Source organism: Coregonus lavaretus (genome assembly GCF_964263955.1).
Source record: "Coregonus lavaretus genome assembly, chromosome: 32".
NCBI classification, from domain to species: Eukaryota; Metazoa; Chordata; class Actinopteri; order Salmoniformes; family Salmonidae; genus Coregonus; species Coregonus lavaretus.
Genome location: NC_140019.1, coordinates 32,542,173 through 32,559,687, shown reverse-complemented (window position 1 = coordinate 32,559,687; position 17,515 = coordinate 32,542,173). Strand labels below are relative to the sequence as shown.

The 17,515-nt window shown below is 46.9% G+C and overlaps 2 protein-coding genes across 2 annotated transcripts; one reads left to right on the top strand and one right to left on the bottom strand.

Annotated features, from left to right (window-relative positions):
• Positions 1-2,889: 2,889 nt before the first annotated feature.
• LOC311107560 (microtubule-associated protein 1 light chain 3 gamma-like) lies at positions 2,890-3,814 on the bottom strand (the record flags this gene model as incomplete). Its single annotated transcript, XM_084150066.1, has 4 exons — positions 2,890-3,076; positions 3,268-3,374; positions 3,466-3,521; positions 3,757-3,814. 4 exons carry the CDS (start codon positions 3,812-3,814, stop codon positions 2,890-2,892), a joined length of 408 nt encoding a protein of 135 aa, XP_084006192.1.
• Positions 3,815-8,631: 4,817 nt separating this feature from the next.
• On the top strand, positions 8,632-17,365 carry LOC311107509 (uncharacterized protein). The gene is made up of 4 exons (XM_084150007.1): positions 8,632-9,186; positions 13,009-13,237; positions 13,847-14,113; positions 14,375-17,365. The coding sequence occupies exons 1-4, from the start codon at positions 8,926-8,928 to the stop codon at positions 16,933-16,935; spliced, it is 3,318 nt and encodes a 1,105-aa protein (XP_084006133.1). The 5' UTR covers positions 8,632-8,925; the 3' UTR covers positions 16,936-17,365.
• Positions 17,366-17,515: the final 150 nt, after the last annotated feature.

The following is a 17,515-nucleotide window of genomic DNA, read 5'->3' as shown; positions in this document are numbered from 1 at the left end:
ACATGAATCCCAAACTCTGTCATACTCTGACCCTGTTCCACATGATCCCCAAACTCTGTCATGCTCTGACCCTGTTCCACATGATCCCCAAACTCTGTCATGCTCTGACCCTGTTCCACATGATCCCCATACTCTGTCATGCTCTGACCCTGTTCCACATGATCCCCACAACATGCCTCAGTGTGACTGGATTAGGTTTGAAACCGGTTTATACCTGTTTCATTTTGATTGGGACCAGGGTTATCTCTTGTGTCTTGAGTTATTACTACATATATCTGTTACTGTTCTACTGACTGAGGAGTCACTGCCCTGTAAATGCTATAGTTCCTCTTGTGAGTAATGGATATGGGTGAGATACTGTTCCATCAATACAGTGCATTGTGATTGGCTACTGTATGTATGTGTTGAAAGTATCTGTACAGTACACTTCAACTTAGTAGAATAATCTGTTTACAGCTCAAATGATCTTGCTTACATGCTTCAAAGTCATCTTAATATCAGTAGTAGAATAAGACAGATGGGAATCAGTACCCTAAGGTAAACCAACGACACATTACGTAAGCCCCATGACACAGCACTAATGAGCTATTTCACAAGTCTTCCTTAGCATCTCTCTGTGTTCTCCACACACTTGATTAAATAGAGCACCTTGCACGCCATGCACAGTGTGTCAGAAATAACCTTGCCACTCGTAACATTGACTAAACCATGGCTTGAATGTACAGTCGAGAGAGACCCACCCAGTTGTCCGGTTTAAACCACTCTTCAAAAGCAGTATTCCAGTTCTAGAACACATTGTGCAAATGGTGCTAGAATGGTCACGATGGTGTGAAGTGAGTGGGTGTGCATATCCTCCTCTTAACTCAACCCTTACACTACCACTGCCTCTCTCTTCCTCTGTCTCGCTCCCCTTGTCTGTTTGTATACCTGTCTCTAACCCTGTTTGTGTAGCTGTCTCTCTCTCCATCTCTTTCTCTCTACCTCCATCAATCCATTTCTGGGTCACTGTCATTCTGTCCTTCTCTGAAAATACCTCTGCCCCATAGACTAAGATAGACATTGCATCATTGTATCTGTCCATTTGTGGGAGCCTGGGCAGTGCCATTGAGGCCATCTCCATTTGGAGGAAGTCAATTTCTTCTACTACTTCTATGAGTTGGCAAACAAAATGAAGGGGTACACACTGCCACCTATAGTGTGTTGTTCAAACAGGTATAACGCCAAGGTTTAGATCACATAAATATGGTGGTCTTCAATGTCAAAGTTACAGGACTTTGATGTTAAATCCGTTTGTTTGGGGCACTAGAGTCCTCTATCTATCTCTATGCTCGGCCCCCTCCTCACGTCCATTCCCCCCGATGACCCTGTGACACACTGACCCCTCCTGACCCGTACTGTTAAAGGCAGCCAGGGGGTTATGTAACACAGCTATGTGTAGAAAGGTGTCACATCTAAGACAGAGCCGAGAAGCAGCATGGCAGCTTTGTGTGAGAGTACAGTGTGTGTGTGTGTAAGTACATAGTGTGTGTGTGTGTGTAAGTCCAGTGTGTGTGTGTCATGGCAGCCTGTCTGTGTGGGACACAGGTCTAGTTCCAGGAATCATACATGACTAATATAACTCATGACTCTCTGAAGTTACCTAAACTTGGGTGATGCATGTGAAGTCATGCATTCATGACTTTGTCCTTCAACAGAAAATACATGCTGTTATGATGGTTATATGATGCTATGGTGAATGGTAAATTACAAGCTTGTTTGACTGGCCAAAAATCAAACCATATTATACATTAAAAGGACAGGGAGTTTATTTGGGAATTTTGATTACATTTGATTTCACAGAGCACAGCATTGTTAGATATACAACATGAACACATCTAAGTCTTCATTGAGTATAAACAGTCCAAATAACACACGTAACACTTTGTCTAACTTGTAACATTGTGTGTAATAACACTGTGCCTGAAGGTCACAAAATGGGAATGATAATGTTTCATGAGGAAGATGGAATAGAGAGCTTTAAGTGCTAAGAAGTAAGACCAGCAGACTCCTCACATCCTCTCTCCTCATCTCCTTCTCAAAACCTATTGGATTTGAAAGCTAGAGGTCCCTCCCCTCTGGCCTTCTCCTCCAATGGGTTTTAAGAAGGAGACGAAGAGAGAGAACGTGAGGAGTCTGCAATTGAGATCTTCCCATTGACCTTATTTTCCTCAGTTTCAACATGTTTCTTTTGAGGGGCGGAAGAAGTAACAGAAGAGATATAGGCCCTTGGGGGGGGGGGACCCCAGAGGCCCTTGGGGGGGACCCCAGAGCACCCAACAGACCTCAGTGGTTCCTGGAAGTAATACAATATCCCAACAGGAGGGAATTTCACTTGTGTCAGGGTGAGTACCCACAATGTAGGGCATCCTTCTCCAACCTATTTCTCTCTGGTGTTATGACAATGATCTCTACTGATATTTTACTAAATTATTAAAGAGTTATTAGAGAGGTTTCTTTCTATCTCTTAAATCTCATTGAATAAATCAATAAATGAAATAGAGTCCAATCATCTCAGTCCAACTCTGGCAGAGCTGGTAGTGGTCAGAAACTAACCAAGAGAAGGACGAAGGTGCAGTACAGTGATTCGCAGTCCATTTGTGAGGTAGAAGGGAAAAAAACAGAGTCCATAGCTCAATCTCAATCGCTTGAAAATCCAACCTCTCCCCGTTTCCTCCCGTACACTGTCACTTCATCGTCAAAGACTTGACAGGTGAAAACAATATGGTGGAAGCTCATCCTTACTTGGACTGGCTTCACCTGGTCAGTTCTTCCAGATCAGTGCAGTGGAAGAGAGCAAGCGAGGAGAGGACATATCTTTCAGAGCATTGAGAAGGAGCCCATGGTTTGGGCTCAGCAGGGAGGGCTAGCGTCCACGTCCCCTCCGAACATGTCCTGTGAGGCGTAGGTGATGTAAAGGAAGCCATCCGGGTCACTGTACTGGGAGTAGACCTCCCCCATACTGGACGACATGCAGGACATGCTCCTCTCCGACACCAACAGGTACAGAGCCTGGGTGGACTCCAGGTCAATCTTACTCCTGAGGAGAGGTAGAGGATAGGAAGAGGGGTTATCACATGTGTCCCGTGAAGACATGGTCAATACCGTATGCACACGCAATCTCGGAAACCACATGCGCACACACACACACTAAACACACACACAGACTGTCAGCAAATCCACTTTGGTTTTCTCATAATACAAATCATTTTTCACTCAATCAGTGCTCACCTGAGTAGACAGAGGAACTGACCCAAGGTTAGCTCGAATGGAACCAGGAATTTGGTCTTGTTCAATAGGGGAAGGGTCTTCTCACGGAGGTAACGCTCTACGATCACCTTTACAGTTAGAGCACACAAATAGACAACTGTTAGCATTTGATTGGACGCAATATTTTACCAAAATGTTAAGAGCAGCAAAATTACTCACGGGTAACTTGTTTGGGAATTTGGTGCGAATACTGAACACTTCATGCTTTCTTGTTGCTAGAAAAAGCATAACAGAAGAACATTACCACTTTATTATAGGCCACTAGAAGCTATATTATAGGGTGTTAGAATGAACTAAAACACCAGGTGAGTCGAGCAACATTTTTCATGCGCTCTTTAATGATAGGCTATGATCATCTTAATCACCATAATTATAATTTATCAAGAAGACTATAGCTATCATAAAAAATTACTATAGAATAAAACAATAGACTAGAATAGAAGCACCAACCAAGGCATTTTCTTTGCTTGAAAGGCATCAGCTCCATAGATTTCTCGAAGGGAGGCATTTTTCTTCTCTGGGTGGTTTTGTTTCTTGCTGTGGCTGCTGGCTGCTTGTTGTGCCGGCGGCGGTCCTTGACCCAGGCTGACGGTAATAGTCCCCTCGGGTGGAAGTTTGCACAAACCCCAATGCTTCACTGTTCACTGCTGGCTTTTATAGGGAGGCGGGCTGATATGTGGCTAAGCTATGGGAATGCTTACGTGAACAAAGCTTGGACCCACTCCTCGTCCTAATGATATGTTGTGTATTAGCCCTGGCCTCGTGATTGGTTCAGATCCACTTCACACATACTGGTTATCTCAGACCACTTACAGCATATCTCAGACGTTGGTGTCATGAGGGCTCACTGTTGAACAATAACAAACAACTCCAGAAGATGTAAACCTCAAACTGTAGCAAATGGTTTTTATATTTGATAATTGTATGGTTTTGAAAGGAAGAGTTACATAATATAATACTATCTACTTACTCTTAAACAATCAATATGTGATATATTTAAGCAATTAGGCCCGCAACGCAGAGTGCCTGGACACAGCCCTTAGCCGTGGTATATTGGCATTATACCACAAACCCCCGAGGTGCCTTATTGCTATTATAAACTGGTTACCAACGTAATTAGAGCAGTAAAAATACATGTTTTGTCATACCTGTGGTATACCACGGCTGTCAGCCAATCAGCATTCAGGGCTCGAACCACCCTGTTTATAATCATATTTGTATTAATCACTGTACATTTGAAAACTAAGATATATGGAGGCCTCATTCTGGAATGATGGGAGTCTGTGTGTGTGAATAGTGTTTGCGTTAGGGAATGGGACACCTACACTATATTGCCAAATCACCAGGAGTTGTCTGCAAGAGTTCTGTTTCAAAGGGTTGTGGTGAAAACTTCTAGATCTCTCTGTTTCACCTTATCTCGCTCTCTCTCTCTCGCTCACACTCTCACTCTCTCTCTCATTCTCTCTCTCTCTCTCACACACACACACACACACACAAACACATACTTCTTTGACCCTTGGCTGGACGGATAGCCAGCTCCAGCTGACCACACATGTGATCATTATGGACAAAGGCCTGAATAGAATATTCCCATAATGCTGGTTGTCAGGTTGCATGCTTCATTCTGGCATGGATTGTCTGTGCAGTATCTTGTGCATTATCGTTAGAGCCCGACCGATATGGGATTTTTGGGTCCGATGCCAATTTTAGGGAGGCAAAAGTCACCTATTAGCGATATATCTGCCAATATATTGTTTTTTAGAGGAGGAATGAAAATCATATATATATTTTTTTTCTTCAAATTGTGCTCCAAAGAATAACAGATACTCTAAATGATGATTTCTTAACAAAATATTTAAATGAACATTATTTATGAACATTTTATTTGTTGTTCACAGGATATCCACCAAAAAGCAACTATATCCTCTATAAATACGACAGTAAATACAAAACTTGTTAAGTTTACCTTCTTAGGTACAACTTAAAGACGTCTATCTATGGCAGTGGATAAGAAGTATGCAAAGGTGTTTGTGCTAAACCACCACAAGGGGTGGGTGATTGAATGAATTAAACTTTGTCTCAAAGTAAATCTGAAACCGCACTGTTCACAAATAAGCGTTGAAATGCAGTAATATGCCATTCGTAATATCACCACCAGGTGTCAGCATCAGCATTTGTCTTGAGTAGATTTACTACAGTCTTTACCAAAGGTCACGTAAATAAACACTTAATGGCAATTTATGACGGGCACAAGCTAGCTGTTCATTACAACAATGTTTTCTTAAAGAAACCATCAATACTAAATGTATTGGCTATGCATTTTAACTGCAAATGGTATGCGCTGATGACTGAAAACGTTTATGCAGGGAAATGTTTGCGGCACTGGTTTGAGGCACTCCTTCTAATTTAGCTAGCTACTTATCTTATCATGAATGCAAGCACATGTGCTGAAAGGATAAATCTGCGACAAATGTCTTGCTTTTTGCCGATTGCATATTTCGAAAACTAAATAAATAAGCCCACTAGCTAACATAATAGGCCCAGACAGTAACAGTGTTGTTTTTGTATCGAGGACGAGTGTTCACTTTGGCGCCAGTCCAGTGTTAGCACATAAGTAGCACAGACTGCTAGCTAGCGAGCTAAGCTAACAACTACCTTCCTGGCTAGATAGCTAAGCTAACTATCTTGCTGGCTAGCTAGACAGCTAACGTCAACTAAGTGAGAATGTGATGAGGACAGGGCTGCTTGCTTGGTCAAATAGGCTGGCTGTGGCAAGCTACTTACCTGTCAAACCACCATGCTTACCCTCTCATGTTGTGACCTAGGGCTGGATGATGTTCAATGTTCTTCAGGCAACCATTGAAAATGTCAAACAATTACCGCACATTTTTATTTTATTTCACCTTTATTTAACCAGGTAAGCCAGTTGAGAACAAGTTCTCATTTACAACTGCGACCTGGCCAAGATAAAGCAAAGCAGTGCGATCAAAACAACAACACAGAGTTACATATGGGATAAACAAACCATACAGTCAATAACAAACAGAAAATATATATACAGTGTGTGAAAATGTAGTAAGTTATGGAGGTAAGGCAATAAATAGGCCATAGTGCAAAATAATTACAATTTAGTATTAACACTGGAGTGATAGATGTGCAGAAGATGATGTGCAAATAGAGATACTGGGGTGCAAATGAGCAAATAAATAATAATAAATAAATAACTATGTAAATAACAATATGGGGATGAGGTAGTTGGGTGGGCTAATTACAGATGGGCTGTGTACAGGTGCAGTGATCGGTAAACTGCTCTGACAACTGATGCTTAAAATTAGTGAGGGAGATAAGAGTCTCCAGCTTCAGAGATTTTTGCAGTTCGTTCCAGTCATTGGCAGCAGAGAACTGGAAGGAATGGCGGCCAAAGGAGGTGTTGGCTTTGGGGATGACCAGTGAGATATACCTGCTGGAGCGCAGACTACGGGTGGGTGTTGCTATGGTGACCAATGAGCTAAGATAAGGCAGGGATTTGCCTAGCAGTGATTTATAGATGACCTGGAGCCAGTGGGTTTGGCGACGAATATGTATTGAGGGCCAGCCAACAAGAGCGTACAGGTCACAATGGTGGGTAGTATATAGGGCTTTGGTGACAAAACCGATGGCACTGTGATAGGCTACATCCAATTTGCTGAGTAGAGTGTTGGAAGCTATTTTGTAAATGACATCGCCGAAGTAAAGGATCGGTAGGATAGTCAGTTTTATGAGGGCATGTTTAGCAGCAAGAGTGAAGGAGGCTTTGTTGCGAAATAGGAAGCCGATATTCTAAGTCAGACCCGCGGAGAGTAGTGATTCTAGTCGGGCGGGCGGGTGCAAGCAGCGTTAGATTGAAGAGCATGCATTTAGTTTTATTAGCGTTTAAGAGCAGTTGGAGGCCACGGAAGGAATGTTGTATGGCATTGAAGCTCGTTTGGAGGTTTGTTAACACAGTGTCCAATGAAGGGCCAGATGTATACAAAATGGTGTTGTCAGTGTAGAGGTGGATCTGAGAGTCACCAGCAGCAAGAGTGACATCATTTGAGAAACCAAGGCTATTTAGTCTGCCAATAAGAATGCGGTGATTGACAGAGTCAAAAGCCTTGGCCAGGTCGATGAAGACGGCTGCACAGTACTGTCTTTTATCGATCGCGGTTATTATATTGTTTAGGACCTTGAGCGTGGCTGAGGTGCACCCATGACCAGCTCGGAAACCAGATTGCATAGTGGAGAAGGTACGGTGGGATTCGAAATGGTCGGTGATCTGTTTGTTAACTTGGCTTTCAAATACTTTCGAAAGGCAGGGCAGGATGGATCTAGAGTGTCACCCCCTTTGAAGATGACACTCTAGATCTCTGGGGATCTCAGACGATACGAAAGAGAGGTTGAACAGGTATTTGTTTATTCTATGTATATAATATCGGCGCTTTATCTGTGGAATAAAGACCAATACAAATATTTATGTGAAAGGGTAATATCAGTCAACCGATGTATCGGTCGGGCTCTAGTTATCTTTATCCATCTCCCTTTGCATTGTATGCACTTTGAAAAACCGAAGGGGGAAAAGTGGGGTTTTATGGATTTGTGTATCTTGCTCTCTAGGTAATATAATATTTCTCCACTTAAATAATTTGAGTTTGAACAATCCCCTTTGAAATACTCTCAGGTTTGTTTTACAGTGAGAAAACATTAATTTTAGAATAGATCTAGAGATCAAATAAACTACTGTAGGCCAAAACCAAAACTGTTCTTGGAATGAACCCCGTGTTGTCACAAGGCTGCTCTCTGCTGGTTGAAGGTTGACATAACAGAGCAGGGGGTGGAGATGGGGGAGGTGCACCTGTCCGAATCCAAAGGGGCAGAACTTGTCCAATACAACCCAAATAGGTGATTGATGCAACTGTAACTTGAACATTTCATTTTCAGACTCACAATAATAGTAAACTTGTCAATCTAAATATTTCATTTGAGGAGGCTTTGTAACAATTTTTTTAACAGGATTTGCATCTTTGTGTTATTATGCTTCTGTAGACTAAGCTATGAACGTAGTGAACGTTATCACCGTTATTATAGCCCATCACTCATCGTGTATTTGAAGTTTTTCCTGTGTGTTTTGGAATAGTTTGGCGGCCAAGGGATTTTCAAGGCGTTCATTCGAAAACTTCCCTGGCCAATCCCTTTCAAGCTTTGGTACGTTACCTCCTCGGCTCCTCCCCCTGGACAAATTTTTTCTTGATCCAATGTAACGTTATTTCTAGCATTGTTACATCGGGTCGATCATGAACATCATTTGCATGAAGGACTGAATGGTCGGATACAGTTGGGTGATCATAATACGAAACCAATATTGAGGATTAAGATGGAATATGGTTTGATAATCTCTCTAGTGTTATACATGTGACTCTTTAGTCAACACGCTTCAATGTAATATGGCATAGATTTAATTAAGTAGGCTATTTTGCCAACGAATCATTGGTTGCTATATTGTCGATCGTGTGAACATATGTTGCACTGACTTTAGCTGGACAATAGCCCATTGTCATTGAGACTGAGCTCATAGTCTAAAGCGCCCCCGATTCAGTCTCCACAATGGCTGGCCGCCGCAGTTGTGTGAATTCGCTCTGGTCTGGCACCGAGCGGGTTCGGATTGGCGAGCGGCTGAAAGCGACCCTGGCCGGGATCCTTGAGCTGGACCTGCTCCGGGGCCAACATCTGGACATGATCGATGCGGCGCTGGACCTCAAAGACACCAGCAGCACCGGTACCACGGTGACTGTCATCACCGATCAACAGGAGGAAAACCTCGAGAGCGCAGCCTCCGATGGCTCTGCGACATCCCGCAGGCAACAGGTCAGTGCGTTGTCCCAGATCGCTTGACAAGATTGGTTGTTATTAAATATGAATGCATTGTGATCTGCCAGTAGGGCATTTTCATCCCGTTGCATCAAACAGACTGCTGCGCTTCAATAGCCTTTTCCGTTGATTGAGCGATGGAGTCATAAGCACGGAGCTATAGCCTACTGATTACACAATTGTGTTTGACCTGTCTAATAGAATTGACAGTCATCCATCCGCCTCCACAGCTTCTAATTCCGTCTTGTATCAGTCAAGGTTATGTAGAATACAAAGGGTGTTATGGTTCTGTCCCCTTTATGGATCTCATATGATGAGATTGTCAATGTCCACATCTTTTCACATTCCAGTTTTCCCAAGGACATGACATAGAATGTATCTGTGTAAATAATGTACACTTGGTACACACCCTATAGATAAAATCATACACCTAGGTCAGGTCATACTGTAGATGGCAGATGCCTACAGAGTTCTATATTCTGTATAGGCCAAAAGTCTTCTTTGTAAATAGGCTACTGTAGTATGGGAAAACGTTGATATTTTTGTGTGAGATAACATTATTTGATTGGGAAAGCCCCATAGTAAGACAACTTGGCACACATGATGAAGTAGACCTATTGAATAAAGATCTTATTCATTTGAACTCTTTCACCATGGATGCGGCCTTCAGCTTTCATTGTACCATTTGGACATCTGTTAGGCCTAGTTGGTACACTACTAAGAATAGAATGCAGAAGGCCACAGAGCCCTACACTGCCTCATAACTGAGTTTGAAGTCTGTGAACCTCCTGTCCTCATATAGGGTAGGCTACCATACTGCTTTGTTGTAACAGTGTTTGGTAAACAGTCACTTAACTCCAGTAATAGGGACAAGTCAAGTCATTCCCTTTTATAAATCAAATAGAGCATGGTCAACTGATCCGAGGGAAGGAATCAACACAGCATTCTACTTAATGATTTTTCCTTCTCAAAAACACTGCACAAATGTATTCTCTATAGATTCCCTGTGACTTTCAGCAGCTATGCTATGTTAAATGGTATTAGTCATCACCAACACCATAGAGAGTAGCTCTGTAGCTGCCCTTCCATCCGCCAACGCAGACCCTATTAGCATATTAAACAACAAATCGAGAGACAAGTTGCTTCTGCTGTTGTTTCCAACGTGACCAATGTTATCACCTCTCCAATTCTGCCCACTGGGGAGAGAAGAGAGGCAAGAGGAGAGAGGGAAGAGGAGAGAGGGACGAGGAAAGAGGAGAGAGGGAAGAGGAGAGAGGGAATAGGAAAGAGGAGAGAGGAAAGAGGAGAGAGGGAAGAGGAGAGAGAAGAGAGGGAAGAGGAGAGAGGGAAGAGGAGAGCGGGAAGAGGAGAGAGGGAAGAGGAGAGAGGAAAGAGGAGAGAAGGAAGAGGAGAGAGGGAAGAGGAGAGAGGGAAGAGGGGAAAGATGACTGGGGATACAGACTGCATTAGTTAGTCACTCTCTCTCTCTCTGGCTAGTTTAACTATCACAGTGGGGTAACAGTAGTACAGTACTGTTGCACCTCATCAACACTTGATTTGCTGCCAAAGCCCACACTGTGATCACTCTCACCAGCAATCTTATATGTACATTTGGACCATTACATGTATTGCTGGCCCTATATCAACCTCCAGCCCACACAGATAAACATGACATTATCTTGGACTGAAACGTCAGGCTCCTCTGGCTCCACTACTTCTTCAGTTACGGTAAACACAATTCATCAATAATGCATAGTGCGCAATGCATAAGCATATGTTTATCAGTAACCAATGTCTGCCTGCTAGTGCTGTTAATAATGTAGCCTACCTTTCCCAACATGACATCTCAAAAAAGTATTTAGCGTTATCACAATGATGCGTCCCATTTTGAAAAGAACAACTTATAAAGTATTTATAGAGCATTCATAAAGTGTTTGTAATCCCTACATACTGTAGATGCTTCATGAAAGTACGTCACAAAAGTATGTTATGTACATTCATATTATGTAGTCCTTCATTCTTATTGGAGTATTTGCTGTCATTTGTCTGTGCATTGTGTGGACATATTGTTCCTTTAGGGAAAATGGCTGCTTCTCTCTGTCTCACATAGAGGGATATCATATTACAGAGCTCTTAGCACTGAGGGGCCCCCACCTGCCTCTCTCTCTCTCCTCCTGATTTGATCATAACCACCTCACTGTAACGTTACACTGTGGTAACATGGTTCACATTATGTCCATGGAAGAGTGTGGGGGTGTACATGGCCCTGACGGTTATCAGTGTGTGTGTGTGTGTGTGTGTGTGTGCGCTTGCACAACTGTGTGTGTGTTTGCCCGCAACGGTGTGTATGTGCTCGCTTTCTGTGTGTCTGTTTGTGTGTTTGCACAAGCTAGTGTTAGTGTGAGTCTTAGTGCATTTGCTATTTGTGTTTTAGTGTGAGGCAGGCAGGCAGGCAGGCTCTGGATGAGTTAGATATACTTCTGCTAGGTCTGTTGTGTGGGTGGAGTGAGCAGGAACCGGAGCAGGAGAGAGCAGCTGTAGCTATGGTGAGGAGGGGGAGGCTTTAAGTTATTATGGAGTGGGGGTGGGGGTATCCATCAAGGGGGTGAGGGTGGGGGGTTAAGATGCCACTCTCAGCCTCTCACAGGCAACCCCCTCCCCCACTACCTCTTTCATATACTTGTTCTCTCCCTGACTCACTTGCTCTTTCAATCCCCTCTTTTCACTCACCAGTAGCTCCCCCACGCTCAAGCACCCACTCACTTCCCCTTATAAAATGACGTTTCTAACTTCCTAAAATGTGGAAAATGTAGAGAGAAAGAAAACGAAACATGGCTTGTAAAGCTGAAGGAGAAGAGATAAGCAGGATCAAAGTCTAACTTTTTTCCCTCCACCCCCTGTCATCCCCCCTGCCCCCACCCTCCGTCATCCCCCCTGCCCCCACTACCGTCATCCCCCCTGCCCCCACTACCGTCATCCCCCCTGCCCCCACCCCCCGTCATCCCCCCTGCCCCCAACCTCCGTCATCCCCCCTGCCCCCAACCTCCGTCATCCCCCCTGCCCCCACCATCCGTCATCCCCCCCTGCCCCCACCATCCGTCATCCCCCCTGCCCCCACCCCTCCGTCATCCCCCCTGCCCCCACCCCCCGTCATCCCCCCGCCCCCACCCCCGTCATCCCCCCTGCCCCACACCCCCCGTCAGCCCCCCTGCCCCCTCCCCTCTCTCCTTCTGCTCCTTGTTATGTCATCTGTCTTCCCCTATTCTTCCTTTAAGTCCCCCTCTCTCCCCCTCTGAGTGAGGTTGCGTCCTAAATGGCATCCTATTCCCTATGTAGTGCACTACCTTTGAGCACTACTTCTGACTATCACCCTATGGGCCCTAATCAAAAGTAGTGCACTACATAGGGAATAGGGTGCCATTTGGGACTCAACTCGTCTTCCCTTCTCAGTTAGGCAGTATGAGTCACCTGTATTGTCTCCTGTTTATCTCCGTAGTAACAGAGGATTGATCAGGCCTGACTGTGAACAAAGCCCCGTTGTCCCCCCCCCACCCCTATCAGGCTAATATAGGGCATCACTGCAGAGGTCATGAGTCATCACGTTCATCTAAGTAAGAAGAAAGTCATGAATTGGCTATTGAGGAGAAAGAATACGTCATGTTGTTTTTGTGTCTGAGTCTTGAAACACGAGTGTTCTAGAACTTCCAGTAAGGCTGATGACATCAGTGTTTGGTAAATAAGAACATTAGAGATCCAATCTCTAATTATCATCTCTTTAAAGACATGTTGTGACTTGAACACCCGTTTTCTGTTTTTCAGGTTCCTTCTCCCCCTTCAGAAACAGTGTTACCATGCCACACCAGCATGTTGGACAAGGACAGTGGGGGGAACTCTGGTGGAGATGGGCCGGTTCATTCCAGAGGTGATGAGGGTGGTGGGGATGACTCACGCTGGTCCACCCTCTCTTGGGATGCCCCGTCTGACCTGCTCTCCCCCCCGGACCTTGATGGTGCAGTCCAGGTGGACTATGACTCCAGGCCCAGCTCAGGTACTGGACTGTGTGGTTGTGTGGTCCTACCATGGGGGGTCTTTTGGGGGTGGTCTGTGACACCCATAGGGCTTTGGCCAGGGCTGGATTATCACATCTGGGGCCCTGAGATACCTACCTCCAGGGGGCCCCCCCAACCGAAAAATAAATGGCTTATGACGTGTTCATATTCTATCTGGGGGGGCCCTGAACTCCAGGGGGCCCCCAACCGACATGTTCATAATACGCTATCGGAGGGGGGGGGGGCACAACTGACGTGCTCATATGCTATCTGGGGGGGCCCTGCGTGCCCGTTTGGGAATCTGGCCCTGGCTTTGGCCAACAACACTTCTCACCTTCTGAGCCAGTTTCGTTGACTTTGTGATACACCGTGTTGCAAAGCCGTATTAAATATTAACCCTCTCCTTTTCTTTCCCTGTTCCTTTACTTACACTCATGTTATCTTCTCAACACCACTTACTCACTCTTTTCTCGCAATCACTCTTTCTCACTTTCTCTGGACCTACACTCCCTCTTTCTTTCTCGCTCTATATTTATCTTTCTCTCTCCATCTCTCTTCCCCTCGCTTTATTTCTCCCACCCTCTCCACCTCCCTCCCTCCCTCGGTAGGCTTTTATTCGGTCAGTGGCAGCTCCCTGTCAGACTCCTGCTACTCTGTGTCCAGTGAGGCAGTCCTGGCCCAGGGGGGTCCAGTACCATGTGGGCTAGTCCGGGCTGGACCAGGACCACCCTCAGGGGGAGCCTTCAGGCTGTGGGAGCAGCGGCCCCTCTCTGCAGACCACAGTGACACCCAGTGGCCGGAGGCCGCGCAGCAGCCAAGAACTCAGCGCATTGAGGAGACCACAGAGATCGCTGATAGGAGACCAGTATCTACGGGTCAGATATAACACATATATGGACACATTCAAATGCACTCACATAAACTCACTTACTCTTTAGTACAGTTCATCTGTATTTAACCAGTAGAGCCATTCAGCCATAATTATCACTGTTCTCCAGAGTCCTGGGACCATAGTCCTAGATAATTGTCACTGTTTTCCAGAGAGTCCTGGGACCATAGTCCTAGATAAATGTTTTTGATTCTTTATAAGTTGACTGACATTCATCAACTTTCTGTCTCTCGTCCTTTGAACCCAGGTGACCTGGAAATGAACAGCCTCTTCTTCCTGTCTGACCTGTGCTCTAGCCTTGGTGACCCCCATCCCGGCTCCCTCCTCCCACTCGTTGACCCCCGACCCCAACTCGACCCCAGGTTCTGTTCTGACCTGGTGTCCCGGAGGACCAAGGAGGTGTACCCGTACCCCAGCCCCCTCCATGCCGTGGCCCTCCAGAGCCCCCTCTTCACCTCCAGCCAGGATCCCTCACCCTCCTCTCGTCTCTCCCCGAGTCCGGACTCCTCTGCCCAGGCTGAGGAATCTCAGTCCACCCCCCTCTTCGGGACCCCCCAGCCTCCTCACCCCTCCACCTTCACCCAGCTGGAGCAGTACATCACAAGGCTGGCTCGCCAGTACCGTAGCCGGGTTGCCCCCTCTGACACCACCCCTACCGCCACCCCAGGGCCAGGCTGCCACAGGGTCCCCAGAACCCCTGGCCACGGCTCCACTCAGTCGCTGTTGGCCTTCGAGAGCCGCAGTACCCCCTCCAACCTGACAGGGGGCAGTGTGACACCCTGCAAGTCTTTTCTGGGTAACTCTGCGCGGGTCAGCCTCAGCAATATCGGTAAGAAGGCCAGTAGGAACTCCATCAACCTGGGCCACCTGCCCTCTGTGACGGGAGAGGACCTCAAAATCAACCTCCACCTCAACCTCAGTCTCAACCTCAGCCCCAATCTGAACAAAAACCTGGGTTTAGACTCAAACTCCAAGGAAGGTATTAGCACTAGCACTAGTGGTGGATTACGGAGTGACCATGCTATCCCCACTGCCTCCCCCTCTCCTTCCACCTCCTCCCTCTCCACCGCTGCCACTCCCACTCCTGCCCTGAGGTCGCGGCCACGCATCTCAACCTGTCCCTCCAACCTCAATCACCGGAGCTCTCTGGAGGTCACCGGGTCAGGGGCTGGGTCAGGGCTAGGGTTCTCCCGCTCGCTGGACTGGAGTGGACTGGATTCTTCACCAGGGAAAGTGACAAGGAGTCAACCTAGCGTCAATGCCCCGGACGCCAGCCCTAGTAAGCTCAGCGAGGACTCAGCGATGGTGGGGGAGATCTCCCGTCTCTCTGGCCTGCCCCGGGCTGTGGTGGTGGGCCTGATGGAGCAGGGTGTGGAGCTGGATGTCGACTGCTTCCAGAGTGACGCCGAGAGAAGAGGTCAGGGGTCAGAGTTTAAAGCCCAAAGCTCCTCCCCTTCCTCCCGCCAGACAGCTCAGAATGACCACCAGTCTCATCATCATGATTATTCCAGCATCCGCCACCTCCACGCCAGTAATGAGACTTACCTCGACCCCCAGAGGCCGATCCAGCTGTCCCTCAGTGTCACCCACTCCCCACAGTCCCACTCCGGCCTCACTCCTCCCAACTCCTCCAGTCCCCATTCCAGTAGCCCCAATCACCCTTACCAGTCCACCTCAACCCACCCACCTACCCATCATCATGTCACCCACCACCACACACACACCTTCCACTGCCAACAAACCCCTTCCCCATCTGACCCCGCCTCCTCCCCCTCGTCCGGTGACCGCCCCAGGGTACGCTCCCCACCCCGCCCTCTCCAGCCCTCCCCCCTCGCCAATACTCCATTCTCTGTGTTCCGACGAGATGACCCATTCCAGTGCTCCCTGCCTCGAGTCAGTGACAGCAGCTCACCACAAGGGGGCGGCATCCGGCCCAGAGGGGGGTCGCTACGGCAGGGTGCAGGGGCTGGAGGGGGTAGATGGAGGGTAGATGGGGAGGGAGAAGGATGGAAGAGGGTGGAAGGGGAGGGGCTCTACCAGGGGAAGCATGCGTCGAGGGAGTTGGTGAGGGCATCAACGGTGAGCAGCTTCCACAGGAAAGAGAGGTGCTACAGCAGCAACTGGGGAGAGGAAGGCAGTCACGGTGCGGCCCAGACGCCAAAGAAGGGGGCGGCCAAACTCTGGAGGGGCTTCGAAGGGCGTTCATGGGGGAAAGAGGCTGAGGAAGAGGAGAACAAGGAGAGGTGGAAGAGAGAGGGGATCAGGAGAAAGGAGAAAGATGACCAAAAGGAGAAGCAGCAGGCCAAGGCCGAGAGGAGAGAGAAAGAGAGCAGTGCCTCAAAACGCAAAGGGAAGGGTGGTGGTAGTGGTGGTGGCTGGGACAAGCGTAGCTCCAGCCTGAGGCTGTCCAGACGGGCTCTGTTCCGCAGTGAGTCCCAGGGGGACGTGCTGGAGCCTCGAGCCCAGAAAGAGGAGCGTCTGAGGGGGGCACAGTGGACGTCCTCCCTGGACATCAGCAGGGGCATGGAGCTCAGCATGGAGCGGGTTGGTCCGTCGGCGTTGGGAGGAAGAGGGGAAGAAGACAAGCGCCTGTCCTCTACTGTCAGCCTCTTCCTCCTCTCTCGCTCTCAGAGTCTGGAGGGTAGCTGTCCCTCCCTCTCTCCTCCTCTCTCCTCCCCATCGTTCTCTCCATCACCTCCTCCTTCTCGGGCAACCCTCACACGCTCGCGCTCACTGAGGGACCTGAGTAGAAGGGTGTTTAGGTCAGTGAGGTCTCTGAGTTTGAAACACAAGACGTCAAGAAAGTGAGATGATCACAATGAATGATTGCGCTCAGAAATAGTGTTTTTGCCACTAAAAGTTACAGTCAGTATTTCAGTCGGTTGTATTTTGGTTGATAAGGGGGTGCCAATGTTTGAATCTGTTGAACTCAGTAGTGTGTGACTGTGTGAGTGGTCCCCTCTGCATGCAACTCTGTGACTTATCTCTGTGCGCTATCGTGAGTCTGTGAGCTTGTTCTCCTCTCTGAGTGTATATCAAATCAAACGTTATATACTGTATGTTGCCTTTGAAGTACAATCATATTGGCCATAAAGACCAAAATCAACAAACAAATTGTGCTATAAATTGATATTGTGCTCAGGATTTTGAAATGGATATCAATAAAGTAATAATATTAAGAATAAAATGTTATTTGAAACAGATGTGTGTATCTTGGATAATTATTAATAAAGGAAACTTCTAATTAAACTTTTGACTCTGAATACTTCCATCCACCTCCAACACTTCTACACTGAGTATATAAAACATTATGAACACCTGCTCTTTCCATGACATAGACTGACCAGGTGAAAGCTATGATCCCTTATTGATGTCACTTGTTAAATCC